This window comes from Chelmon rostratus, chromosome 19 (assembly GCF_017976325.1).
Source record: "Chelmon rostratus isolate fCheRos1 chromosome 19, fCheRos1.pri, whole genome shotgun sequence".
Lineage (NCBI taxonomy): Eukaryota > Metazoa > Chordata > Actinopteri > Chaetodontiformes > Chaetodontidae > Chelmon > Chelmon rostratus.
The window spans coordinates 1,473,644-1,501,564 of record NC_055676.1 but is presented as its reverse complement, the minus strand read 5'-3'; the positions used below and the strand labels follow the sequence as shown (position 1 = coordinate 1,501,564).

Here is a 27,921-nt window from a genome sequence, read left to right as displayed (position 1 = left end):
ATTCATGTTTTACTCAGTGACCTGAAATTGGGGTTGTATGTAGGGAAATAAAATGTACAGACAATATAATTGAGCTCTGCTTAATAGATAGCATATGAAGAATCAAAATAATATCCGGTTGGGTGGAGGAGGGCGTGGATGGACACATGTTGTATCTTCGTTTTTATTGCAGATACTGTGCATGCAGATACATGCGACATGTTGCGTTACATCTGCACATGTTGATATTAGCTGAATCATCAGACAGACTGGCAATTCAGAGACCCAACACAGGGGCTGGGGGCAGTGCTTTAGAGGACATAAGGTGTGTGCACATGGCGGTGCACAGTAAGACGTGTCAGAACATCAGCAGGTTTTTCAATCTTCGGTGATGGAGGTGATTATTGCTTGTGGAAAAGGCCTTTGATCCTTTCATTTCTTCAGAGCAGCATCTCTCATGGTTTGGTACACATGCTCATTCTGCTTAAACATCTTCAGCTCCATCTCAGTCTGCCTGCGCATGGACTAAAGGCAGACAAATTTGCCGATTAGTATAGTATAACAATATTACTAGCAGAGAAACTTGGGTGCAGTGGAGTATCCCCTCCCCACTCCATTAGCCGGCTGATGTGCCCTTGAGCAAGGCACTTAACCCCCCCATATGCTCCCCGGGCACCTGATGCGGCAGCCCACTGCTCCTGTGTGTTCACTGCATGTTGCATGTGCATGTGTGTGTTTACAGTGATGGGTGAAAAGCAGAGAACAATTTCCCAGTTTAGGATCAGTAAAGTGAATAAAAAATTAAAATTAAAATTAATAAAAAATATCTTGAACATCACTGAACATAAAAGTAAACTGCATAGCCTACCTCCAGGTCTCTGGTGATGGCATGGTTGGGTCCATGGGTGACCATGAGGATGCTGTAGGCCTGGCAGATCATACTGTGACCCGCCTCTATCTGCCCTGCTTGCCAGTGGGTGATGCCCACTCGCATGATGGCCATGCCCAACTGGGCGTTGTTGGGGTGGTACAACTTCCTGTTCAAGAGGGGGGAAAAGTTACACTGTTCAGAGGATCTAGTGAAGGATCAGCATGTATAAGCGTGTATAACACACACCTGGATAAGTTCACTATTTCAAAGTACCACATCCTACAGAACCACGGGGCTAAACAAACACCGGGGCTCGAAGAGCACGAGTGGAAGCTTAACAACATAATGAGGCGAAGGCTGCAAGAGTTGGCACAACTGTTCAGCTGCATTCATTTTTGAGGCATCTGTAATGGAACATGACAACGGCTGCACGACCGAACTGAGGATGGGCACAGTAACTGAAAACAGATTCAATTTTTCTGGAAAGTATCAAATAAAACACAAACTACAAAGAATTTTGTTCAGCTACTGCAATAAATATTTTAAACATAAGTTCATGTCACATTTTCATTATTAAGATGATGTATGAATGCATAGTATCTTAATGACTCAGAATATAAGGTGACCAAAAATGGCAACTATATTATTAGTTTTGGCAATGCAAAGCTGGTGCCTGGTTGCCAGCCTGGCAACCACTTCTAAAAGTTAGTGTTGAGCCCCGACTGATGATCTCAGGCAGGATACCTTGTGTCTTCAGTGCAACATGCATAGCTATGTGGAGTTACTGAGCCCCTCAGGAACAAAGTACTCTGTCAGCACTCACATGTATCCCTCCAGCATCCTGCGGGAGTGGTCTGCAGCCTCAGAGAACAACTGCAGGTATGAAAGCACCTCACTAGCAACGCTGAGCACACGCAGTCTATACAGGTGAGTGTCAGCCAGGACGTTTTCCTGCTTCTCCAGACACTCAAGACACAACTTCTGCACCTGAGAGAGGACAGACAAAACACAGGGGAAAGACTTGCTGGAATGAAGAAGGTGAGGCATATACAGTGAAAGACACGGGGAGAGAAGAAAATGAAGATGAAAGCACTGTTGTGTACCTCGTGGTAATCCCTCTCAGTCCGGGACCTTTCAATCTTCTCCAGACACTCTTTACTGAAGGCAGTCACCTCTTTCACCTTCTCAGCAGAGGGCTTGGAGGGAGACACAAGGACAAAACAGATAATTGGAATATACAGTATTATTACCAGGATGGAATAAAAAAATGAGATTCTGGTCTGGTGTCTTCTATCATATGTAGACCCTCGTGTCCCCTCGCTCACTTTCTTCCCCTCACTCTCTGCAGCAGCCATCATCAGGTCGTCCTTAATGTGCTGGCTACAATGTTCGCAGGTACAGTCAAAGTAGAAATGCTCCTTCAGCTTCTTCTGGCGGTCAGCAGACAGGTTGAGGAAGTCCACATAGCTGACAGTCAACTCCTCACCCTCGGGGATTCTCCCCATAGCTCGCAGCTCAATCCTGGGACAAAGAAGGACAGGACTGGGTCTGGTTTTCTGGATTTAATGATACATGTATATGTTTTACGGTACCGCTCTGCACTATCTGGATGCAACAAATCCCAATACTGTATCAGTGCATGTCGGCTTGTACTGTTAAAATCAGTTGTCGAAAGTTGAAACCAAATACAACGTCTATGTGATAATTTTGACATTTTCATACAAGGTTTAGATGGTCTGTGAGTTGAAAAAAGATCCTGTCACATAAAACCATGTCAGACCCTGCTCGGTTAGGTAAAATGCTCTGTCACCACATTTAAAACAAGCATTTTTTGCCAAGTATGCAGTCAGGACTTCACTGAATATTCACTTACTGGTGTGGATCTTTATATTTGGAAATATGCTCATTGGTTTCCTTGCAGAGAGCTAGATGAGAACAGTTATACCCCTCAGTTCATGAAATATGAAGCTACATTCAGCAGCCGGCTAACTACAGCATAGCGCAAAGACTGAAAATGGGGAAACAACTAAATCTATCAACTAGCATCACTAATTACTACATTATACGTATTTTGCTTAATTTGCACAAAAATGTGCATTCTGGAGTATTTTTCAAGTGACGACAAGATTCCAGGAAGTAACTGTAGTGTAGCTCCCCTTAAAACCACTGATTAATTTTATTAAACTATTTTTCCTTTTTGCCCTTTGGCTTTTGCCCCTGTGTTAAGATATAGCATTCTACATATTTAACTTTAGAGGTGCTGGTGGGTGAAATTTGATAACCTCCTGCTCGCCTCTAGCTTTACCTTATGACCCTCTCAGGTAGAAGGTGAATAAACGTATATCCCAAAATGTCAAACTGTTCCTTTAATTCATACACTAATTAATGTTGACTCGTGCACTTCTTAAAGGAATACTTTATTTACTTTAGCTTTTAATTTATCAGGGATAGTACACATTAAATGAAATCAATATCTGTGTTTATTACATTAATGACTTAGAGATGATAACATCAATTGCGTAGTCATGTACAATTACTGTAAATGTAGTTTGAGTGGTCATGAAACAAATGTTGCTACACAGTAGGTCAATGTAGGTACTTTGTTTTGAAATTCTGTTCAGTTTGATGGATAAAATGAATTGAAGTGGTGGGTTAGGAATGATCCTGTGTGTTTCTGTGCCAAGTGGCCACTTTACTGCCCATTATATGACAGACGTTGATGGCTAAACAGCAGAAACACATACCTCCTCTGAGAGTGGAGAGTGGAATTCACAGCTGACTGGCTGCAAAAGAAAGTGATGATCAGTGTCAATTCATTTAAAGAACTGAATTAGTCTGGCTACAGATTCCACAAACCAACCATAACCACAAAATGTCAGCTATTCTCAACTCCAGTTGACAGTGATATGCACAGTATACACTTTACATATCTAAGGATGGTTACACAGAGCTCTCTCGCTGGGATTGCTGGGATACCTACTTGCCGTGGTTGAGGATGACGGTGCAGTTGGGCCAGCAGTTGTGGTTGACCAGGCACAGGTTGGGGAAAAGACCCACACCAACAGCCTGCAGGCCTCTTTGGTCACTCAGTGTGAATCCATTACACTTGATCTACAGAGACAGACAGACAGAGGAGGGGGCATGGGAGAAACAAAGCGCCTAGCTTTATTTCTGAGGCTTCAGATTCAATGTGCAATTTGAAATATAACTCATGAAGTGCTGGTGAATGAAAATGCATAATGAGACATTCATTCTTACAATGCCAAAGATGTGTGAGATTTCATCGACGGAGTGCTGCTTCCTTCCATAAGACCAGTATTCCAGGAAGTTGTGCACGTCAGTCTTGAGCTGTTTGAGGTCTTGTTCAGACAGGTCAGCCACGTGGTCCTCCAGCTGGTCCACTGAGATCAGCTGACTGTCAGACACAATGCCTGTGTCCTTGTGTATACGCCACAGGACACGAGCAGCCAGACTGTGCAGGGGACATGTGGGTAGGAGAGAGAAATCACTGCCAATTTCCAAATCAGATAGGAGGCAGTGTGTCCACAACTGAATGCTATATTAATCACACAAGCCCATTTTCCTGTTGTCATTCAACATCTGCATAGATCCTCTGTTGATCGCTTGATAATAAACAGAATTTCATATGAAAAAGGCTAAATAAATATCTTCGAATGACAACAGACTAACATAGTTAGCCATATCAAATATTGAGAACAATATTAATAAATGTAACAGTTCAAAGAACCTGTCTGTCACCTTGCATCAAAGATCAGCCAAAGCTGAGCCCTGCCATTCCTCAAGTCCCATCAGCCTGATATTCAGAGGTAGGCTGCTCCACAGTAGGGCCTTAGTATGACAGGATCTCAAGTCCAAAGCCCCAATAATGGCCCTGAGAGGTAGCAATACACTACAAAGTACTGTGAAATGTTTGACATGGACCAAATAGCATACTGACAAATTTTCTGTTCTAGCGTAACAAACATGGTGCCATGATCGTGGATTAGTTTTCAATACATGGCATTTTGGCACTCAAAGAAGGCAATGATGTCATTAATATAATATATAATATATATAGAAATGCTTCATCCTCTGGTGACTATGAATGTGTTTAGGCAGTCTGTGGAGATTTTAGCCTGATGGTAGAATTACAGTTGGAATTCTTCCAACTGTAAGACAAGGAGTCTACAACCATTCCATCAGCTGTGCTAAATGCTGCATCAGCGTTAGCATGCTTAACATCAGCATGTTAACATGCTCTCATTAACAATGTTGACTTTACTGATGTAAAGCAGGCATAATTAACATGATTACTATCTTAGTTAGCTGTGCTAGCATTTGCTAATTTGCACTAAAAACAGAGCACACTAATGACACTTTTGCTGATGTCAAAATCTTAAGCATTGGACAAACTGAACTGGTAGCTTTTCACCAAATGTATTAATCCTGAGGGGGAGATAAAGTGTGTGTGTGTGCCAAATATCATTACAATCTGTCCATCAATTGTACATTATAGATGTTTCATTATAAACAAATTATATTGTCACAGTGGCACTAGTGGAAAAGTCAAGGGATCACCAAAGTCACTAGGAATCATCCTCCAGGCTGTCCCTGCAGTCCACAGACCATAAAAAGTCATAAAAATGGTAGAATTCATCTCCTTAAAAACAGGAGGAAAGTCCAGCCCTCTACCTCCTCCTTGTTTTGGACCGAAGTGTCGATGGGAAATCTAAGTCTGATTGGTTTAGGAGAGGAACTGTCAGGAGTTCACTATAATGACTGGAAATCATTATCTGGGCACCATGAACATCCATATCAAATGTCTTACCAATCTGGCTAGTAGTTACTGAGATATTGTGACATCATGGTCCATGAGAGCACACTGACCCCTCATGATGTGGTCTGATGTTTGTTGTTCTGGACTGTGTTGGAAACTGTCCCATCCTTAAATTCACCCCTTGAAGATAAATATTACATTTTGGATGATATCACCTTGCGTAGGCTAACCTTCTCTTTGTTCCTAACAAAAACCATGAAGCTGAACAGGCAGAAACAAAGTAACAGTGTCAGGTAGAGACGCACTTTGTTCTCCAAACCTGTTTTTTCAGTTTCTATGATTTTTCCCCTGTAGTAAAATGAGTGGCGACTGTAATGGCGAGGTACTGTCTGGATCGAGTTTCAAACAGCTTTCACTTCATTTGTGTCTTGCAGTGTCCTCTCGGGGCCATGCAGTGTGGGCTCAGTTTTCTTTACCGAACGTTCTCGCTAGGCGCCTTGCCGATCTTCTTTATGGCTCCACACTCCTGCTTGTGTTCCTTCCAGCACGCAGTCTGGCAGGTGCGGTCGCAGTAATGGGCAAACTTACACTGGGCGCAGCGGTGCAGTTTGGCCTGCTGCCGGAAACAGCTGTGGCAGACCTGAGTGGCCAAACTGAGAGTGAAACAGACAAAACAGAGAAACATTACAGCTGCTCAAAAACATTGTTTCATCCTCTCAAAAAGCTGCAAAGAGAGGTGATTTTCAACTAGAAGACTAAAGTGAGAGGCCAAAGGTTCGTCAGCTCAGCTTGAAAAATCAAAACCCAAAATATTTGCCACAGATGGAAGCTGCTCCAGTTTGGCAGGAACACCTTGTCAAAGAATGTAAAAGTAATGTGAAAGAACACAAACTGGAGCCTCAAAAATGACCAGGAAGAGAATCAACATCTCTCAGAAACTTTGTGGACAAAAGTGAACATCATCATCTTCAAAAAGGGGAAGGAGTGTTTCAGATTTGCTCTACTGCATTGCTTCAGACTGTCCAGGTGTACATACTAGCTTTGTTAAAACACATAAGAGAGTTGTTTTCTTTAGCTCCCTGTTTGAAGAATGAAAAGATACCCAGACATATCTATCAATGAAGCCAGAGGAAACCAATCAATTGACTAAACTCCAAGTGTGTGTTAGGAAATAAAACCTGGATGACCTGCAATTTTGTTTACTGTATTCAGACAAAACTGATGTTATCGTATTTGGGCCTAAACACGTTAGAAACTCACTATCCGATGAGATAGTAACTATGGATGGCCCCCAGTACAACCATAAGGAATCTGGGAGTCATCTTTGATCAGGATATGTCATTTAACTCCCAAAAACAAATTTCAAGGACTGCCTTTTTCCACTTACGTGACATTGTAAAAATCAGGCCCTTCCTGTCTCAAAATGATGCAGAAAAACTAGTCCACACATTTGTTACTTCCAGGCTGGATTATTGCAATTCCTTGCTATCAGGCTATCCCAATTGCTAAATACTCTCCAACTAATCCAGAATGCTGCGGCACATGTTCTGACAAAAAAAACAGGAAAAGAGATCATATTTCTCTGATATTAGACGTGCTGCACTGGCTTCCTGTAAAATCTCGAATAGAATTTAAAATCCTTCTCCTTACCTACAAAGCATTAAATGGTCAGGCACCATCTTGTCTTAAAGAGATCATAGTACCCTACTACCCCAGTAGAACACTGTGATCCCAGAATGCAGGCCTACTGGTGGTTCCTAAAGTCTCTAAAACCAGAATGGGAGCCAGAGCCTTTAGTTATCAATCTCCTCTCCTGTGGAACCATCTTCCAGTCATTGTCTGGGAGGCAGACACCCTCTCTACATTTAAGAGCAGGCTTTAAACTTTCCTTTTGATAAAGCTTACATTAAGGGCTGGCTCAGGCTTGCCTGGGAGCAGCCCCTAGCTATGCTGACATAGCTACTTCTCTCGAACCTCTCTCTCTGTCTCTCTCTCTCCCACCCAGATCCTGGTTCTGCTCGAGGTTTCTGCCTCCTAAAAGTAAGTTTTTCCTCGCCACTGTCACCAAGTGTTTGCTCATGAGGGAAATGTTGGGTCTCTGTAGATAAAGAGTTTGGTCTGTACCTGCTCTATATGGAAAGTGTCCTTGAATTGAAAAAGACTGTGCATATTTCATGCACATAAATCAGCACTATCAGACTTTCAGCTCCTGCTGTCATATTTGTGTCAGATAAGAAAGTTGAGCATCTCTGAGGTCATTTTGTGGCTAATGATTCTTTACTCTTCTAGCTCGTTGAACTTTCGTTTAGGTGTTAGATGTTCTAAAATGTTTCTGTCGCTCTTTTAACACTTGGAAAATAATTGACTGTTGTTCCAGTTGGATGCAGTTGTTTGGCTCAGTGATCATTTACTCTGTGAGAACGTCATGATGTTAATATATGATAAACTAAGAGACTTCATTTTCCATTAAATGAAAGCCTGAAATTTTCTGGTGTACAGATAGTCAGTATTCAACATTGATGTGTTTAATTTGCTAACTTTGCCTCAAAAGCCTGGAAAAGACTTTAATTTGTATTGATTTCTCCTCTAATACCTACCAAGTGTCTTTTTTTTATCCTGAATTTTATTATAGACAACTAAAGTATGATTTTTTTAATCGTTTGAAAGTGTACACGCTGCACTGGCCTCTATGAATCTGTAGTGTCTTGGGCAAAGTTGTATACATGACACAATAATACATTTTTAATTCACTCATCCATTCATTCATTCATTGTTCTTGTTCTTCCTATTGTTCTTATTTGCACCTCCATTTGCTGTTCGCACCCCCCCCCTTGTGTTCTGAAGAGCTTCTGTAAGAGTGAATTTCTCCATTGTGAGATTAAAAAAGTCGTACCTAATCTACTCTATATATTCTACAGCTATATAATGTTGTTAAATATGTAGCATGCATGAATACAACGTATATGCACATGCACGTAAATATTAGAAATAAAATTTCATCACAACTCCATCAGTATGTTCTTAAGACAGTTAAGGAAAGTGCATTAAGATTTGGAAACATGATTACATTTTCTATCCTAATCTTTCAGCTGCTTGATGGCCAGAAGCTGCCCTGTTGGACTGAATACACAGGTCCCAGCTGACAGCAGCATGTGTGTGTGTGTGTGTGTGTGTGTGTGTGTGTGTGTGTGTGTGTAAACAGTTTGTTCAGCAGAGTCCTCTTTGCCTGTCCAACAGGACAGTGAACAGACTTGTTAATGCTTTTGATGACTGTTGGAATGCAGCGAAGCCACACACACACACACCCACACACACACACACACACACACACACACACACACATTCAGTCACTAGCAGCTCTTTTCTCACTGTAGTTTTGGACAGCTCCTGTCTTACATTAGGCAGATCCTCTCAGTGCATGCCTGCTTTGTTGGATGCCCTCAGTGAGCCAACATCCTGCAGCTACTGGCTTTTATATGGCTCAAACACTATGCTACCAGATCTGTGCCTGGCATTCCCGCACATAGACAAACTAGGCTGCACTCAGCTTTCATACGAACACAACTATTTACAGAGCAGGCGGATACTGAGTGCACTGTATACTGTATGTTGCTGAATGCAAAATGCAGCTACAATACACTGGTTGATTACTTGCTCCAGCTTTGAGAAAGAAATACAAGTTTTCTGAAGACATGAAAGCCAATATAAGACAGGAGTCTGGGTGAGACGTTCCACATGAAAAGAACAAAATGAGCTGCTGCTAGAGTCCTCACTATGGAAGACCACATCAGTCCAGGGCTAAGATCTATATCTATATCTTTATGTATTTCTGATCAGCTGCTACATAATGAAGCAAACTGAGCTCTTAGGTCTGCCAGCTGTCCCCAGCATCAAAACTAAACATGGACAAGCAGCATTCAGTTTGTTTGCATCGCTGGAACAAACAGCTACATAACTTGCCCTTTTATTAAGAACACTTTTATTGTTGAAAGGTGATATACAAATAAACGTTTAGCAGCTGTAACAGCACTATGTTTCAAGAGTAGCATGTAGCATATAAACAATGCCTAAAAATGAGATGTAGACAGAAAATGTCATCTCTCTAATCACAGCAGTGCTGAGATTTCCACTCCTCTGGCTCAGACCTGATGGAAGGCCACTGCAATATATAATCAGTTCGAGAAATTCATTTCAATGCTTGCAAGAAGTCATAGTCCTTTTGTTGAAGCCCTCCCTGTTCCTGAAAACTGAACCCAAAAGTACGTCATGCTCAAGTTCCTTACAGCTTTCTTGTTGCTGGTGTCATGAGAATTTGGGTGTCTAGAAATGAGGTCACAGGCCTGAGAAGGCTGAGGAAGCCTGACCTAATGCCACACCTGCAGTGTGTCGGCCAGATCAGTAAAGACATGCTCAGTGAGAACAGATCAGTCCTACCTGTCCAGCTAGTCTGAAAAGTACAACCAGCAGGCTCGTACCTGTCGAAGACCACAGCAGAGAAACTGGGCTCTGCGAAGACCACTTCCCCGGTGTTGAGCTCTTTGGTAGCCCTTAGACCTCGACCTTTCTTCCCTGCATCAAACAGCTCAGCGCTCTCCATGTTCCCCACAGTCATTGTACTGGCAAACAAAACAAAGAGGAGACAGAGAAGGAGAAAGTGGCCACAGGTGGGACGGGCCAAAGGATAAGGGACTACACGAGTGGCAGGGAGTGCAGAGTTCTCAGGAAATTCTCCCTAACATTCAGGCGCACTTGTCCTCTCTCTCCTTAGCCCGACCCCTGCTCCAGCCAAAAATAAATGTGCCCCCTGTAGAGGTTGTACCACCTCCCCAGAATGGGAGCGGGGTGGGCAGTGAGAAAAGAGAGGGGCAGGGGAGACCAGAGGGAGGCAGTGGATGTAGAGGTAGTCGATGGGTGTAGCGGTGGATGTCGTCCCCTTCTTTGGGTTGGTTCCTCGTGTGGTATTTTGGTCTGGGGCAGCTGTGGCTGTCTGTCAGAGGCACATGACAGGAAATGGAGCTGCTCAGATTCAGTTGCAGCCTCTCTGCTGGATCTTTTTTGAAAAATACTTCTGCAGAGTACAGTGTAGGTGGTCACAGCCTGGCTCTGTCACCCAGCCAGTAAGCCTTCACAGCAGTCTTTTACACAGCAGACGTGGCCCGACATTAGCAGTTATTTTGTGCTGTGTTTGTGGACATCTGATGACTGGAAGTTCAATATTCACACTCCCTTTAGCTCTGTTTTGTTCTCCACCAACTGCTGAGAAAACTATCTGGCTCTTCAGCTGCTAAGTGCTTCACAATCTGTTTCCTCAAGCACTGGCAAGGCACTGAGAAGTACAGTATATATAATTTAAAGTATGTACACACAAGGGATTTTTTTTTTAATTTATACTTTATTATGGGAATAATTAGAATCAGTTTTGTGTTTCTATAATATTCAGTATAGTGTAAGTAAGGCACCTTTAAACTACGGCCTCCTGACTTCACTATAGTTTGAGTTTATAGGACATAGACTGGAGCACAACATGAACAGCATGTATCAAAATGTGAAATCAACTGATAAGGATAAAGGATAAAGGATAAAACACACAGTAAACACAGTTCTGACAATACCAGCACTTCATTAAAAAAATCCCAAAGTGAGCCACCTGTACAACACACATACAGTAAGCTGTTACACAGATCAGGCTGAAGGTCCTGTAACACCAAAGCAGAACAATGAAATTCATATTTGTGGAATAGGTGGTGCTAGAAGCCCGGTCATGAATTACAGCGCCTCGCAAACTAACATGCCAACAAATGGAGAACATGCCGGTAGACAGTCTCAGACATGGTTCTTTCTGTCTCTCTCAAATGATCAAAACATACAACCAAAGTTAAAGGTGGTACAGCTGGTAAAATAATCAAAGTGACGATGTACATCCATGGTTCAGCCATATACTACGTTTTGACCTTGTTTTATTGTCTGATGTACCGCTACAGATGGGGTTACCCCTTCACTGTCCTGTATCACTTGAATGAATGGAATGAGTCTGAAGAATATTTAGTCTATTACCAACTTATTACCAACTCAAAGGCTTGTTTGTTAGGACACATGAGCAAAGACAAAGGATAACAAAGGATACCAACTAAGACATCATAATCACTCATTTCAATAATCCAACAAAGGTCATTTAAACACAACTGCTGTGTAAATGTAGGAATGAAGAAATAAATTCACCACTACTGAAACTTGATCAGTACAGCAAATGAATGATAAATTACAAAAATCCTATAATGCGTTTAAAACCAAAGGAAACTTTCACTTCATACACACAGTTCAAACTGCTGCAGGGATGAGGCACCCACATGAGGCCAGCCAGCGTCTTTGTTCTCAAAGTCCTTCTCTTCTGCACCTGAAGTGAAAACTGGATGTGCCACTACAGCAAGAAACCTACTGAAGGTCTCAACTGAGCTGACTGTGAAGTGTAATGGATGTTTCCAGGAGACAGCTTAGGTAATCATTTTCAGATTCACTTTGGATCGAGATGAGTTTGACTAACCTGGAGGTTCTCTGGGGGTCACACTTTTAACGCTCTGTGAAACACTCTGTGGAATACTGGCCTTTACAAATACACTTGATGTGACTACATCTAACATAATTCTGGTCATGAACTTTGGTCCAGTTTTGAATGAAGTGGTCTTAATGAGTGATAGAAATGACTGATACACAGCTGAACTCCACCCAAACTGTGTGGTTCTTTGATTCATGTAAATGGAGGCAGGTTGTGGAGAAACAAAAGCCTGGTGTAGGTAAATGTTGTTTTTTTTGGTTTCTCTCATGTTTTCTGTTGCTATTTTTTTGTTTACATGTGTTTTTTGTGTCTTCATTCCTCATTTTTGTCTTACAATTCTTTACAGTTTTGTGTTTTTAATTTACATTTTGTTAACTTTTAGTTTCTGCATTACAATTCTTGTATGTCATAAAGCATGTATTCATCACAGGGGTCTAGTGGGTAGGACACATGTGACGAGGTGTTTCCTCTCCCTGCATTTCCTGTCTGTTGCTCTATCAAAATTTCATGGACAAAAATCCAAAAAGGCTTTCACCTAAGTATTTCCTCACTACGCTAATGACTGCGGCTTTACCGCCCTTCAGTTCTGGAATGTTGTGAAGGTAAAATTGCTGAAAATCAGTGAGATACTTCATATTGGTCTTTTTAACCATAGAAAGCTACATCCTACAGAGTTAAGACTGACATAGTTCATAGAGTTTCAATCCAATCAAGGCACATGTATGAATAATCTGGCCCACTGCTGACTGGCTGTGAGCACTCATACTAGAGGTCAAAGACGTCAATGTGAGCTCCCGATGTGTAGGTGTCCTCCAGCAGCAGCTTCATCAGCTTGGCACAGGACGTCTCGCAGGTGAGCAGCTGGCCCTGAGCAAACATGTCTGAAAAAGACTTCTTGATGCTCGGATCAGCTGTTCTGGATCTGGCCACTGTCTGCATGGCTGTGTCCAGAGGCCCTGGTTCAATATAAAGGACAGAAATGAATGGAGTTCAAGGGTGAAAGACATAAAATCATTTCTTACTGTTCTGCTTTAGTGTCACACTGAATTCTAATAAAAGTGTCACACTTTAGTGTCACACTGAATTCTAATAAAATTTAACATAAGATTTTAATATTGTGATGGAAATATTGAAAAATGTCCATAACAAATTCCCACATAGAGAGATCAAAATTAAATCAGTAAAAATTAAATGAAATCAAATCATAAATAAAATCATTATAAATTATCATATGTATACATTCAGAAGAAATACACAATATAAGCTTGCATAAGAAGTTTGAAACTCAGCTCTGTATTATAACACGTCATATCATTTTGTGACTGGCTGTTGGCTGACAACCAATCACATGACTGGCACTGTCCTGTTTGCCCACAAGGCAATTATTAAACCCCTTTCACTGCCCAAATAAATATCAAGTTATAAACAGGTTTTTAACTTGATTTCTTTGTAACCTCTTTGATGGCTCTTTAGGTCCTTTGTAGGACCTTTTCTCAGCCTTTGAAAGTCTCTGAATGAGATTTTGGAGTGAGGCAACTTTAAAATGTAGAAAATAACAAAAAATGGCACATGTGAAAACTGGCTTTATTTGTCTGTTCTAATCCAACATCACGACTCCTTTAGGAAGAACCCCTTCAATTCCTCCACTTCAGCTTTGCTCTCAGGCTGACTGGCTGGACTTGAATGTTCCTCACCTGGGGAGTAGTTGAGTACCCGCAGGTCCGGCTCCTCTTCCGCCAGGACCCTGAACATCATCTCTCGGGCAGCCTTGCCGGTGCAGTACAGCACCCAGGAGCGGAAAGGCTGCAGGGCGCACAGAGAGGTGATGTTGATCACAGTCCGCTTCACACCTGGACGCTGTGGGAAAGCCTGCAGGATGCCAGCGGTGAGGCACAGGGAGGAGCTCACATTGAGAGACAGGTAAGAGTCCACCTCTGCTGTGTGGGTGAAACTCTTGGCGTAGCGGGACACGTCACCCAGAGAGGCTGAGATGAGAGGGAAGCAGGTGTTACTGGTGTGTGTCTCTATCCTCCTGCTGTACATACCTAATGAGTGTGTCCATCAACCACTGTAATGCAAATATTCTGAAGAGGAAGCAACAAGATTGTGTAACTAAGATTCAGCTTGGGGCCCCAAAGAGCTGTGGTCTGTTTAAGGATAAGGGAATGATAAGACAGGCAGCTGTGCAAATAAGCAGGTCACATCTGGATATTAACAGACAGGCTTCAAAGGGTAGATTCATTTAAATTTAAGAAAAATAAACACATTTTTCTCATTTAACTCATCCAAAACTCTTTAAATCTATTTCATACACTGCTGTGTTATATCATTAGAAGCAATCATACTTTATGAGCTTGTCCGCAAAGTGCAAGTACATCAGATGAGTACAGTGTACAAAGTGCATTAACTGATTTGAATAAATATACTTTATTAATTTCACCACGTGATTTGTTTTCAGACTGACCGGATCAATGAAATGAGCTGTTAAACTGTGGACAAGCGGCCGTTCACTGATCCTGGAACAGTAATGAGCTCCACAGGTTTCCTCTTACCAGCGTTGTTGACCAGTATAACGTGATCTATATCCTCAGAAAAGGCTTCTTTAGACGCTCTGACGACGCTCTCCGGTCCCTCCGCCTGTCCCAGGTCTGCCACCACACACTCGACTATCAGGCCCGCTTTGCCCGACCAGAGCAGCTCCTCCTGCAGAGCCCGCAGCTCGTCGGCGGAGCGCGCCGTCAGGACGAGCACCGAGCCCGGCTTCACCAACCGACACATCTCCCTCGCTACGGTGCGGCCAAAGCCTCTGGAGGCCCCGGTGATGATACAGAGCGCCCGGCCCAAGTCCGCACGGCTCGGCTCGGCGGACGACATGGTGCTGAAGTGCGGCAGAGGGACCGGGACAGGGCCAGCGTTCAGAGAAAATATACCGTGAAGCGCACAGCGGAGCGATGTTCAGGCTCTGCCTACCGCTGTTCTTCTTCACAGGCTTCACCAGCGGTGGAAATCCATTTGTTGCGTTGTCGCCATCCTTTGGCTGCACGCTAAATCACACGCTTCACCTTTAGAGCCAACCTTCAAAGATTAGAGATATTCTTCTAGATCAATATGTAGATAGATATAGTGTAGTATATGTAGAATGAATTGTCAGATTTTTAATCCAGCATCTGCCTTTCACATCTTGTAATCACGAGGAATGTAATGCTGATGAAAAACATGCTGGATGGTAGTGATGATGATGATGATGCTACTCTCACCTGGGTCTGTTTTTGCAAGTAACAGTCAGGTTGTTGCTTTGCAGGTCAGTGATTTCATGTTGTCGTTGTCAGGGACATCAGCTGGTTCCACAGTAAACTGCATGTTCGATTCCTATTTGTTTACTTTTCATGTCCTGAAACCTCTCGGCAAGGGCCTGAAGGAGTTTTCACACTCAGAATATTCAGATGTCAGAGCAGCTGTAGTTCTCGCAGAACAGGAAAATGCAGTGTTTCCTCTTTCCAGTTGCACTTGCCACAGCTTTAATTTCACTTCCAATGACTTCACATTTGAAAGCAGAGAGCTGAGAAGCTGCTGGGGCTTGAGGTTCAGCTCTGAGAGGGATGTGGCTCAGGATGGAGTATACTGTATATGTGCAACCGTGTCATCAATGGACATCTCAAGCTGTCAGATAGATATTTCTCAAGATATCCACATGCCCAAACACTAGTAAAAGCATTCTTTCTCTATTGGAGTATATCTGGTCTCTGCAGCCTTGAGTCTCCTGGAGCAGCAGGCCACAGGTTTCCAGTCCTTGCCATGCTGCTGCATCACAACTTCCCTGAGCCCATAACTGCTAAGTCAGTCGACTCCACAGTGGGCCTGGTAGTGATGGATATTTGGGTCATATTCCTATACTTTGATAAGTTTGATTACACACAAATATTCTGCTAATAGATTACATGCATATGCTTACATTAATGATAGTTGGATCCTGATATGTTGATCTCATTCATATTTTCTGCTGATGGATTGCGTGACTGAATAATCAACAGAAATTCTACCTCTCCTGGTTAAGTTTTTCCTTTATTATTCATAGAAGTGATTTAGACGAGGAATGATTCTTTGTGTGCAAAATATATCTAAGGCCAGTGTGACCTAGAACAGGAGGTTTTGAGATAGAGGCCTGGCATGGGAGACATCTTGGGGCCCCGACTTAAGATAGAACAGGTTGGCGTCAGGGATAAGATTGTCTCTCTAGATTTGTCCTTGCAAACAGGTTGCTGCGGTGACGTTGGATTCTCGAAGTTGAGCAAGCAGAGGAGAGAGAGCGCCGACGGCAACGAGGAGGAGCCGACGACTGTTTCAGCATTTCCTCATGTTCTGTCTATAAAATACTGGGTCAGCGAGAGGTAGTGTGTCAGACTTCGTGCACTGACCCAACTCTGTTGTGGATCAGGGAAAGGTTAAGTCGAGACCCGGAGCTCTGTAATGTTGCACATTCTACTGATGTTAGAATAAAACTGATTTTTTGGACTCAACATCTTCTATTGCTTCATTAAAAGAACTCAGAGGACCAGAGAGATTTTTGAGACATGTCCTCGACAGTAGCCACATAGAAGGAGAACAGAGGTGCAGATGCTAGGGCAGATTTTATTAAATCAGCCTCCAGAAGGTGGTCTGCTGTGCAGGTCTCCATAGCCATTTCACTATCACCATCAGCAGTTCACAGAGGGGTTGTCCCGCTCTACAGATCTGTGGGATGAATTAGGCCCTGCAGGTAACCATTCAAAGACACCGCTTGCACTCCGATACATTTTGAGGTTGGGGAAAATGTTCTATCCCAGCCACTTTCTCTGGGTTGGACCTCACACCACTCTCATCAAGTGCCCCAGGAAGTGAATCTGCTGCAGTTTAAACTTACAGTTAGTTCTGTTCAATTTGAGGCCAGCTGTCTTACTTTCAGTACCTGTTCCAGATACTGTATCTATTGTTGCTCTCCTTGGTAGTCGTATGTCATCCATAAAGACCCCTATAAGCTTTTTCTACTTCTGTTTTCTACTGGGCTATTTCTAGTGCCCTTGTTATTCTCTATGATGCCCCACTCTTCCAGATGATGCAGTTGAAACTGTGTAAATCCCCATCTTTTGAGAAAAATATAGCCCATTGAGCAAGCAATGTCCATGTACGTCCAAAAGAAGTTGTTATCCCTTTGGTCCGTCCAGAACACAATCTGAACGTCAATATGACATTCAGATTATGTTCTGATATGGATTTGAGTTTTGTATTCATGTACATTTCCTTATGGTTATACCATTAACAGCCTCAACGACTGAATCACAAAACATATATTCAAGAACTGAACATAAAACAACATTTTCCACACCTCCACACAGTGCTCCTTTCATAAAAGCAAATGAAGGCGACCTTTAGGCCTACAAGTTTTACTGGATGGAACATGAAGAAACAGGAATTCAGACAAGGGCCATGGGTTAGTGTATGTGAACTAACCAGAAGTCAGTCATAATTTTAAAACCCATTTGAACCATATCCAGAACAAAGACAAAGGCAAGCATCCAATTGCTAATTACTAATACTAAAAGACAAAAGCAAAACAAAACAAGGGAATGCTAAACCAGACATACATGGAGGGAGTGCACCATGTTCAACTCAACTCAGTTAGTCAGTGTCCTCAGAGAAACAGTCATCCAAGACTGTGGAGTGTTTGAATGGAGAAAAATATCAATGGGATGCCGCTCTTCAAGTGTCCACTCTCTGATCACTAGTTTACTTTTGAGACTCTGGACCACCTTGAGTAGCTTTGCTCCTTCAAGCTCCAAAAAGTTTCAGATCAGTTCAAAAGTGTGCTTGAGTTTCTTGGGCTGCTCAAGATTGAGGGCATAGATCAATGCCATCAACAGCACACACGCCTTGATTTGGTTTCGATTATGTGTGTTTGTATGTGTCCTAAATATAGTGTCCCATAGTCCTAGAACATTATGAATACATTAGTTCACAATGAATGCCCCCCAGCAGACTATATATGTGGTCTTTAAAGAAAGTGTTACCAGAGTGTTACTTTCTCATATGAACTTAACCCACTGAAATGACCCCTGACCTTTCAAATTAAAGGGCAACAGACAGACAGGCTTTTTTCCGTTTAATTCACTTAAGTTATAATAAACAAAATGTAAGACAACTGTTTTCACAAAAAGTTGTTGAATTTCAGCCAAGACTTGAATATCTGTTTCACACCATCATAATGAAATCAGAGGCTTTAACATTAACTTCACTTCGCCCAAGGTATTCATCTGTCTCATATATATATAGTACATTAATGTTGGTAAAAAAAAATCAGTAAGTCAGTTAAAATGTGAATACATGCATTTGCAATTCTAGGTGTGGGAGAAAGAGTCTGTACCACTGAAACATAAAAATAATCAAATGTATGTAACAGCTTGTAATAACCACAATATTTATCGCCTAATGTTCAGACAATGTAGATAGAATTTGAATTTAAGTTGAGTTAGTCATGTCCTGCTGACACAATGGTAAAAGTCTGAATATATAGGTTCTTCACATAATATCTTTAAAAGCAATCACTCTCCTCATGCATCCATGGCTCAGTGTTTTTAAACCTTTCATTCAGCACCAATCAAAACCTGCTTTCACCCCAACTTCTACATGAGGGTAAAACAAAGGGAAAATATTCATTTAAGTAATAAACATACACAATACAAACTGCCAGTCCTATTGGAGACAAATGACAGGTGCATATATTAAAAGTTATCATGTTTGGAATTTTCAGATTGAATAGGAATGTAAGAAATTCAGTTCTGGGACACGACAATAAAGGAATGTTACCAAATCCAAAGTGTGAAAAAATGACAGTAAAACTATGGTCGACTACACCGTCTCACAATTAGGTCCCTACTCCCCAAAACAGAACCAGCTGTAAGTGTTTGTGTGTGTTAACAGATTCAACTACATGTTTGATTCACTGTGAGCGCGTTTGTCATTTTCAAAATCACTGTCCTGGGAGATGAGCTTGTATGGTTTCTTCCTCTCCTTCTCCTCCAGCACCGAGTTTCCCATCTCCACGTCTTTGCTGCGGAGCTCGTGTCGAGACAGGAACTCCACGATGCCGGCGCCAATCGAATCGCCCAGAACATTGGTCGTGGTGCGCAGACGGTCCCTACACCACAGCAAAAAGCAGAGAATAGAAGAGCGAATAAGTGGGAAAACATGCAGGGTACACAGCTAAGTCCAGCAGTATTTGAGCAGAACAGCAGAAATAAAGCAGAAAAAAATGAAAATATGTCCCTGGGGTTTACAAATATTACTTTCTGTATGAACAACCAAGTGCCACGCTCTAAATGTCTTTGAGTAGAGATTGTCTGAATATGTGAGCTGTATTCAGGCAGGATAATGTATTTATCTGTTACACTTGTTATGCTATGAAATCTTCTAAAAGACATTTTGTTTAACTTTTGGGAAAAGTGCTTTTTGGCTTTCTTGGCAAATAGATGGCGTGTGTAGTTTGTGCTTTTAACTACAGCCAGGAGCCTGTCAATGTTAGCATAAAGACTAGAAATAAAACAAAAAAAGACTGGAAACAGCTAGCTGGCTCTGTCCAAGGGTAAAAAAAAAACATCCACCGGCACCTCTGAAGCTCACTAATGGAGATCTTGGTCATTTAATTTGTGAAACGAAAAGTGTAAAAAGATGTTCTTGTTTTGTAGGAGCTTATGTGCATGTGTGTATGTTTCCTGGGTGCGCTGACGTCGTGAATTGGCAGGCAACTGGTGGTCTTTAATGCACCAACTATCTTCTTTCAATGAGAACTGTGTCCACACTTATTTAAGCCTCCGTCATAGGACTGAAGGGAAAAACACTGTTTCTGCCTGTCAGATTGATTCTAACACTGGTTAAGCCTGAAAACTAGCCTGACTGAGCCAGACTAGTCTTGGTGGAAATTTCAGGTGTAATTTAGGCCAGACTTATTCAAACTTCAATTATGAAACATAATTTTGTGAAAAATAAGCCTGAATCAGTGGCGTGAGCCTGGTTTAACAGCCCTCAGCTTTAGAGCACACAGGCTGAAGGCTGTTATTCATTAGACGCGCTCCTTATTTCTCTTCAGTGTGACAAAGGTTTTCTCCAGGAAGGTAGGCTTTAACAGACATTCACATTTGGTCCATCCTAGTTAAAGAAGAGAAGGGTTTTTTTTCTTATTACCCCAGTTAGCTGAGTAATTTCTGGGAAGGGTATTCTAATTGAAATGATTAATTTGGGAAACCTAATTATGTTTCTATGTTAAAACTCATTGCAAAAAATATTCAATACAAAAGGGAAGATGTAGAGCAAGACTCCAGGGAGGCAGGAGAAGTGTGTCACTCAGTGGTAGTAGATAGAGAGCTGCTTTTGACCTTTAGGATGACATAGATGACTGATGTAAGGAAGCGAGTTGCAGTGACAGCGTTTCACAGAGCAACATGCCAAACACACTTGTTTTTGAATGGATGCTATTCTGGATTCCTGTTCATCTTCGTGATAAAGGAAGCTACTTACAAGAACCAATCAACCGCAATGATGAGAGTGATGTCATCAGTAGGAAGTCCAACTGAGGTCAGTACAATCACCATGGTGACCAGGCCTGCCTGAGGGATGCCAGCAGCTCCAATACTGGCTGCAGTTGCTGTAATGCTTGAAAACACACAGATGAAACAGTGCCTTAGATTATTTAGATGCATTTGTCTTCCTGAACAAGCCTCAGCTTTATTATCTTCTTCTGTTTAGTTTTACCTGATGGTGATGATCTGACCAAAGTTCATCTCCATATTGTTGACCTGGGCAATGAAGATAGCTGCCAGTGCCTCATACAGTGCCGTTCCATCCATGTTGATGGTGGCACCCACAGGCAGCACGAAACGAGTGATTCGCTTGTCAATTTTGTTGTTCTCCTCCAGACATTTAAAGGTGACGGGGAGGGTGGCAGAGCTGGGGAGGAAGGAAACAGATACGCAGTTGCATCTTGTTTAAATGTACTTCAATAGGTACTGTATCAGTAAGCAGTCATATTACTGTTCATAACAGCATTGTTCTGAGTATTGTCTGTCACTACTGTCACTTCAGTAGTTCAAGTAGAAGAACATGTACAAACAAATCTTTAACAACACTTCCTTATAGTGAACTGACTTTTCTGAACCACCAGTGTCACTGATGGAGTCAGTAGCTTTTAGCAGTGGAGCTCCTCACTCGTGACTGAGAGTGCCTTTGTCAGTTCAGTTGTGTACTTGCTTGTGTGTAAGAACTGTTTATAAGGTAAATACTTGCTGTGGCTTTCACTGTCTTCTGTAAGCGTTTAACCAGGAGGTAAGTCATTGCTGACTGTACTTCACTCACCAGTGAGGAGCTCCGCTGCTAGCACATATAACATATACAGGCAACATATACAAATGTATATGCTGCCAGGTTTGCTCATAATCCAGGTGAGTCATAGGGAGGGGTGTAAAGATTAGCCAATACATATCTGAAATTCCAATGCAAGAATCACAGATTTCGTTAATTCAGTACACAACCGAAATTTTGCAAGAAACAAACGAGAAAATCAATCTGGCTCTAAAAATCTACTCTCTCACTACCTTAATCTACTTCAAGCCATTCATGACATTCACACACTGAAAGACATGTGGGGAACACCATAAACCAACACTGGATGAGTAAAGCTAACTCTAGCAGCTAACACTACCTCTGGCCCCAGCTCTTCCAGTTCCATATGCTGTTGTATTTACAGCCACATGCGCCAATACAGCGTTATTGAGAAGTGTCTTAAGTGTCGTAGTGTTAGACATGACTTACCTGGAGGAGGTGCCCAGGGCTGTTACCAGAGCTTGCAGCAGCCCAGCAATGAAGATAAAGGGGTTTTGCCGAGTGATAGCAAAGTAAAGAGTGGGCAGAATAAGAATGGCATGGATCATTAAGCCAATGATAACTGTGATTGTATACATGCCCAGCTGGCCACCCATCTGTGTCAGATCATCCATCTCCACAATCTTTCCGGCAATCAGGAACAGGATACCAATAGGAGCATACCTGACAAGAGGAGAGGAGCAGCGACTGTTTGAAGATCAGAGTGATGGCAACGTTGTTCCACAAGAAGCACCTCCCAATGAAAGAGAAGTCTTACCACATGATGATGGCAACCAGGCGCATGATAGCTTCATTGAGGCTGTCGAAGAAGTCCCTCAAGAGCTGGCCCTGCTCCTTCATGTTGCCAATTATTAGACCAAAGCACATGGAGAAGACCACCAGCCCGAGCGCGTTGACCCCGTTCACCTGACCCGGCACCGGGATCACTTCCTCGCGGGCAATCTCCATGACCTCCTGGGTGCCGTTGGTTGAGTTGAAGAGGGTGTCGTTCACTGTCAGCGTCGCGTGGACCACTCGCTTTCCATATTTGGTTTTGAACTGGAGAATGAGAGGATCAAAATCACACCAGTGGAGCTGAAGCAGACCGAATGTGACCGAGTGTGAATGTCCTATGAGTTCAATGACTGTTTCATGCCCTCCTGGCTCATCCAGGAGAATCTTCTGGTAGGTTTAATGGTCACGTGACCTTTTCACCAGTGGCACAATCATTTGCTACAATGTGTTGGTCACATTATTAGGACAACTCATGGTCTTAAATCTTATCTGCATTCTCAGAAGTTTTGCTTCAGTTATTCATGGTTCCAAGAAAATGAATTTCAGTGCTTTAATGAAGCAATGATCTCTCATGTAGGACCGCTCTCAGGTAAACTTCTCCCTTTTGTTCATTAGAGATTGAAAACTTGCTGGATTTTGACATTTGCTGTGGATCTTCATGGCCCTCCGAGGATTTATCCTCTGGGAATCATTCATTTGTGCTCAACAAAAAGGAATAAATTGAAGACCCTGACATATTCGTGTTGGGCTTGTGCTTATCTTCAAGCCATACTGAGGCTCATGCAGATTTGGTTCAGTATGAATGTTACTACACTCTTATTTGTTTAATAGAGTCTACATCTGGCCAATTAGGCAAAATAAATTCTATCTTGAAAATCTGAAGCCAGTGATGATTGGCTTGACTGGAGTGACTGACTCCCTGTATGTTTGACCAAATGGATCAAATGACTATAAAGGAGAATGCTGCTCTTTGTCTGCTGGATGTGTAAATACATTGTTTGCTAACATATTCCCTGTGTAACAACTTTATTCAACTACTGCTACAACCGCTTCAGTTGTGTTTTCAGCTAGTTATGCTGTGCAGCTTTAAGATTTAGCTTTCTTTGCTAAGCTACAAACTCATCAAAGGAAGTGCCAAGAAACACAGTATTGATGAGAGAAATGGTTTACTGTTTGGTTTAGGTTAAACCCCTATTAATAACTATTTTGTTATTATTGTGTCTCTCAGTGAGGCCAGGCTGGGAATACAGAGGCTGGAATGGGTGGGTTGGATTTTTACATCCAGTTTGTCAGGAACTCTGTGGTGAACACAGAGGGGTAGATTTGGCAAGCCCCTCCACCACAGTGTCTGAGTGCATGTAGGTCAGAGGGGATTAGCTCTTTGAAGAGTTCATGGATACAAAGCACTGCAGTTTCAGTGAGTGTTGACTGGAAAGCTTACCTGCTGTGTGCACGCTTGGACCAGGTTTGGTGGAAACATGTTTCTGCAATGAGAAATTATACAGTGATTAATAGATAATGTTGGACTGTTGCTGTCAAACTTTGGGAATATTGTTGTTCCTCTATGCAGGCTACCTGATCAGATCTAAGAAGGCATCAGCAGGACTGACTTGCTCTATTGTCTGCTGCTTTCCAAACTCATCTTTTGATCCTTTTCCTGGGTGGATGATGAGGACGATTATGATGCCGATGAAGACTGCGATAAAAGTCGTGGTCATGTAGTAAATCACGGCTCTCATGCCCATCTTTCCTGAGGCTTTGCTGTCCAAAGCTGCCATTCCTAACAGACAGGTGGAAATGCATTTGATTATGAAGACCTCCAGAAATATTCTTTAGAAACAGAAAGTCCTATCAGCATCAAGTCATGGGGTCAGGTTTTCTCTGTCCAGTGTGTTTATTCTAACCAGTGGACAGATTAAGATTTAGTGTTATCAACAGCTCCTCGTACACAAATCTATACGGAACTGAAATCTCAACATTCCTCAAAGCTTCTGTTCAGCCTCTGTAACCTAATGTTGTTTCTCCATGGTTGAAACACGTTCTGATTTTACAGTGCAGGTCTATTTAAGGGCTAATTTAGACATTAGAATAGTCCAGTTCCAGCTTTTAAGAAAGACCTCTTTTACATAAATACACAAACACAAAGTGGCCAGTGGTGAAGAATAGAACCTGGAATGGAGAACTCTCTCTACCACTCAGTCAGCCAGAGGCCACAGAGACAAAGCACCTTCTGTAAGTGATCTGAACCAAGTCTTGTCTTTAACTGAACCAGTCTCATCACCACCAAACCGGGAATCAGCGATTACTGGGTGGTAAAGACGACCTCCCTGTGAACTGCCGAGCTGTCATTCCATCCAAAGACCATTGCACCCATCTGAGACACTGACTGATCTTTTCACTATTTGAAAAAATGCTCAGGGTTTAAAAAAAAAAATCATTACCCTGTGACCTTTGGACATTGCAGAGGGTTATCACTGTTTGGAAGGTATTTTCCAAATCTTCAAAGACTCTTCTAACCATCTAGATGAAATTTGATTCTGTCTGTTGCACAATAAAAAAAGTTGCACCACCGTTTATGAAAATGATATTGCCTTGATGAATTTATGCAACATCATCCAAATTTTAAAAAGCATTATCAGTACTATTGGTGCATTTAAAGTTACTGTCTGATATTTTATATTTTCATAAAAAATAACATGTTAAAGGTTTGCAGGTATTGTCAGTTACTCTTGGATGCATGCTGACAAGAGGAGAGGAGCAGCGACCCTTTGACTGCTTTTGGCACCTGGCACCTGGTCACTACCTTTTTAGACTCCTGACCTCACCTGTGCTCAGTTATTGGCAGGGGGCTACAGCCGAGAAACATCCCAACCACAGCAAAATGAGAAAAAAAGAAAACACAGGCAGAGGACGGGGTCTCTGCAGACACTGACATACAAACTTTACTGGGTCACAAGTAACTACTGAGAGGGATTATGTTTGTATGAGTCTATACATTGTTCTTAAGGAAAATCATGAGTAGTATATCTGTAATATTTGGCTTGTGTTTTACAAAAAGTGTAAGGACATGCGTCATTTCTTGCTACCTGCATTCGCATACAGTCACAACTGTGTGGAGATTAAACCATGTAGCCTACATGTAGTGTGTTCACTTTCACACCGTCACCTGTTCATAGCGTGAACAGCCGAACAAAAAGAAACGAATCATAAATCTGAATAAATCTGTTAAAGCTTGTTGTGTGAGTTTAGCTGAAGCCAGATCACAGCAGTTGAGCTGCTTTGTCAGACTGCTTTCCTTCTGACTGCTCAGTCACCATTTAATGTCTGATTGATTTAAACAGCAGAGCTGCAGGGGGGGTGGCTGACAAAGACGTGACATGAAAGCAACAACTGACCAAAAAGTGATGAGGGATCGTATGATATCCATCATGTTCATATCACACAAACATGGGCGTAGATGTTAACAAGTCCTATGTCCATTGACATGTGTGACATAATGCGAGTGTGTGTTGTACCTGTTATGAGACTGGAGATGAGTAAGGGCAGAACAAGCATCTGAAGCATTCTCATTAAAAGCTCTCCGGGGAAAGAGAAGTACTTCACTTCTCGATAGGTCATCTTATAAGGGCGGAGCGTGAATCCCAGAACAATACCTGCAGAGAGGACGGCAGCGTGGGCCTGTGTGTTACATGCATGTGTGTCTCTACTGCGTTGACAACACTCTGACTGAATGAAGTCTGAGACATTTCCATGTAGCTTCCAAGAGCATACACACCTACAATAACTGCCCCAACTGTGAAGAGCACAAAGGCGTTCTTCTTGAGGAAAGCCTGGACGTCCTCTTTGGAGATCTCTTCCACTTTCCTCTTCGCCTTCATGGTGCGTATGTGAATGCCTTCCCTGATACGCTGCATCCTGCTGTAGTAAACCCAAATATGTCCATTAGTGCAAATAGAGTGTGTGCAGACTTGGCAACAGGCTGGTAAATTAAAGTCTGGATCTGACACAAGACAGGGGACAAAATCCACAGTCCTCATTCTGTGCAAGAAACTGTGCAATCTATAGGACAGTTTCTGATTCAGACAAATCAATGTGTGTCTCCCAATGATACAATCTCTTTAGGACAAAATGATTGAGAGAGTGTTTCTTTGTTGAGCCAGCAGGGGTAGACTTCATGGTGGTTTATTGCTTTTTTCCCAGATGACCACACATTTCTTTTGGTGGAGCACTCTGTGGGGCCTCCTTTAAATGAATGAGTGGGCTGCATTCAGCTTTTTAACACAACTCCTGCCTCTGGAGCACCGCAGCAGAGCTCTTTGCTTGACAGACCAGGACAGCATTGCCAAAGCTATATAAAGGAAAGGCTGGAAAAGTTGGTTTGCATAGCTAAGTGTCATGACATGGTCCAGTAATGGCAAATATCAAGTATTTATGTGATCATGAGCACCACAAAAGGCATGTTAGATTCTAAACATCATCAACAAAAGTAGTCAATGATTAAACTTTATGTTGTGGAAAAATTCTAATTGTTTGATTTTATCTAATGGGCACCAACATATTCAGTTTACAGCAGGACCCCCCCCCCTCATCCTGGAGGGGGGGAGGATGGGGAATACTGGCTTTCCATGGAGTTTGGAAAGCCAGTATTCATAATCTGATGACCAGTGGATCTGACCACCAGAGGGGGGCAGTGGTCCTTTGCTGTCCATCATTCACTCTCACATGAAGATGGACATAGATAGATTGTCAGTAGCAAAACACTCGCTCTGACTCTGTGTGTGGGGACTCTGATATCATTGTGTTGGTGCTGTTCCCACATCTTCATAATGACGTTGCTCCAGGAGAGTCATTGCAACTGATGTCAAAGCAACTCAGAAAAAAAAGACACACAAGACAAGAAGTTACCCTTTCTAACAGGTGTTTAACATTGAGAAAGTGTCTATTTTAACCCAAATCAAGAACTTTTCCAAAGCTACACCTAAACATCTTTGTTTTATTGCCTAAAGGTAACAAAACTGTGAAGTTCCACTTGACATCTCTGGAACCGTGTGTAACGTGTCTGTGTGGGGTTTGTCTGATAACGTTCCTACAACACTATAATTAATGTTGCTGCAGGACCGTCACTGCAACTGATCAGAGAGTGAGGAAATCCACAGAGGGAGCAGGTCATGGTGGAGGAATGGGTCCAGCACAGGACTTTCATCTGGGAGGGTGACCTTCATGTCCTGTGTGGAACGTATTGTTGATATTGATGACCTGTTATTTTTAGAATTAGTTTTAGTTTAGTTAGAATTAGTTTTTTTTTAGTTTAATTTCTTTTTATTTTCAGTTTTCTGTCACAGTTTCGTTAAGTTCAGGCAACAAAACTACTTAGTTAAAGATGTTTCTCTCCTGACCGTCTTATTTTTGCTCTGGCCAGATGAGAAAATGGTTTATGTCTTGCTTTTCCAGCAACAAGCAGATACTTTTCACTGATTTCTTTTGAGTCATCAAGAACGGACCAAGGTGAGACATGTACAGCAGCTGTCCACATGACATCAATTCAAAGCTAGAACCGCT

At 42.3% G+C, this 27,921-nt stretch overlaps 3 protein-coding genes across 3 annotated transcripts; all 3 read right to left on the bottom strand.

The window, feature by feature from the left end:
- Nucleotides 1–45: 45 nt before the first annotated feature.
- On the bottom strand, nt 46–10,400 carry LOC121623173 (histone-lysine N-methyltransferase Smyd1-like). Its single transcript, XM_041960366.1, has 10 exons — nt 10,103–10,400; nt 6,104–6,280; nt 4,109–4,322; nt 3,831–3,961; nt 3,595–3,633; nt 2,176–2,371; nt 1,954–2,046; nt 1,674–1,837; nt 848–1,016; nt 46–504 (listed from the first exon to the last, which is right to left on the bottom strand). The coding sequence occupies exons 1-10, from the start codon at nt 10,237–10,239 to the stop codon at nt 412–414; spliced, it is 1,413 nt and encodes a 470-aa protein (XP_041816300.1). The 5' UTR covers nt 10,240–10,400; the 3' UTR covers nt 46–411.
- A 2,060-nt stretch (nt 10,401–12,460) lies between these two features.
- LOC121623181 (sepiapterin reductase-like) lies at nt 12,461–15,136 on the bottom strand. Its single transcript, XM_041960376.1, has 3 exons — nt 14,733–15,136; nt 13,875–14,165; nt 12,461–13,136 (listed from the first exon to the last, which is right to left on the bottom strand). Exons 1-3 carry the CDS (start codon nt 15,052–15,054, stop codon nt 12,946–12,948), a joined length of 804 nt encoding a protein of 267 aa, XP_041816310.1. The 5' UTR covers nt 15,055–15,136; the 3' UTR covers nt 12,461–12,945.
- Nucleotides 15,137–19,140: 4,004 nt separating this feature from the next.
- LOC121622784 (excitatory amino acid transporter 1-like) lies at nt 19,141–26,276 on the bottom strand. The gene is made up of 9 exons (XM_041959771.1): nt 26,138–26,276; nt 25,878–26,015; nt 23,938–24,142; nt 23,804–23,846; nt 22,346–22,626; nt 22,018–22,251; nt 20,962–21,156; nt 20,728–20,862; nt 19,141–19,351 (listed from the first exon to the last, which is right to left on the bottom strand). Exons 1-9 carry the CDS (start codon nt 26,274–26,276, stop codon nt 19,141–19,143), a joined length of 1,581 nt encoding a protein of 526 aa, XP_041815705.1.
- Nucleotides 26,277–27,921: the final 1,645 nt, after the last annotated feature.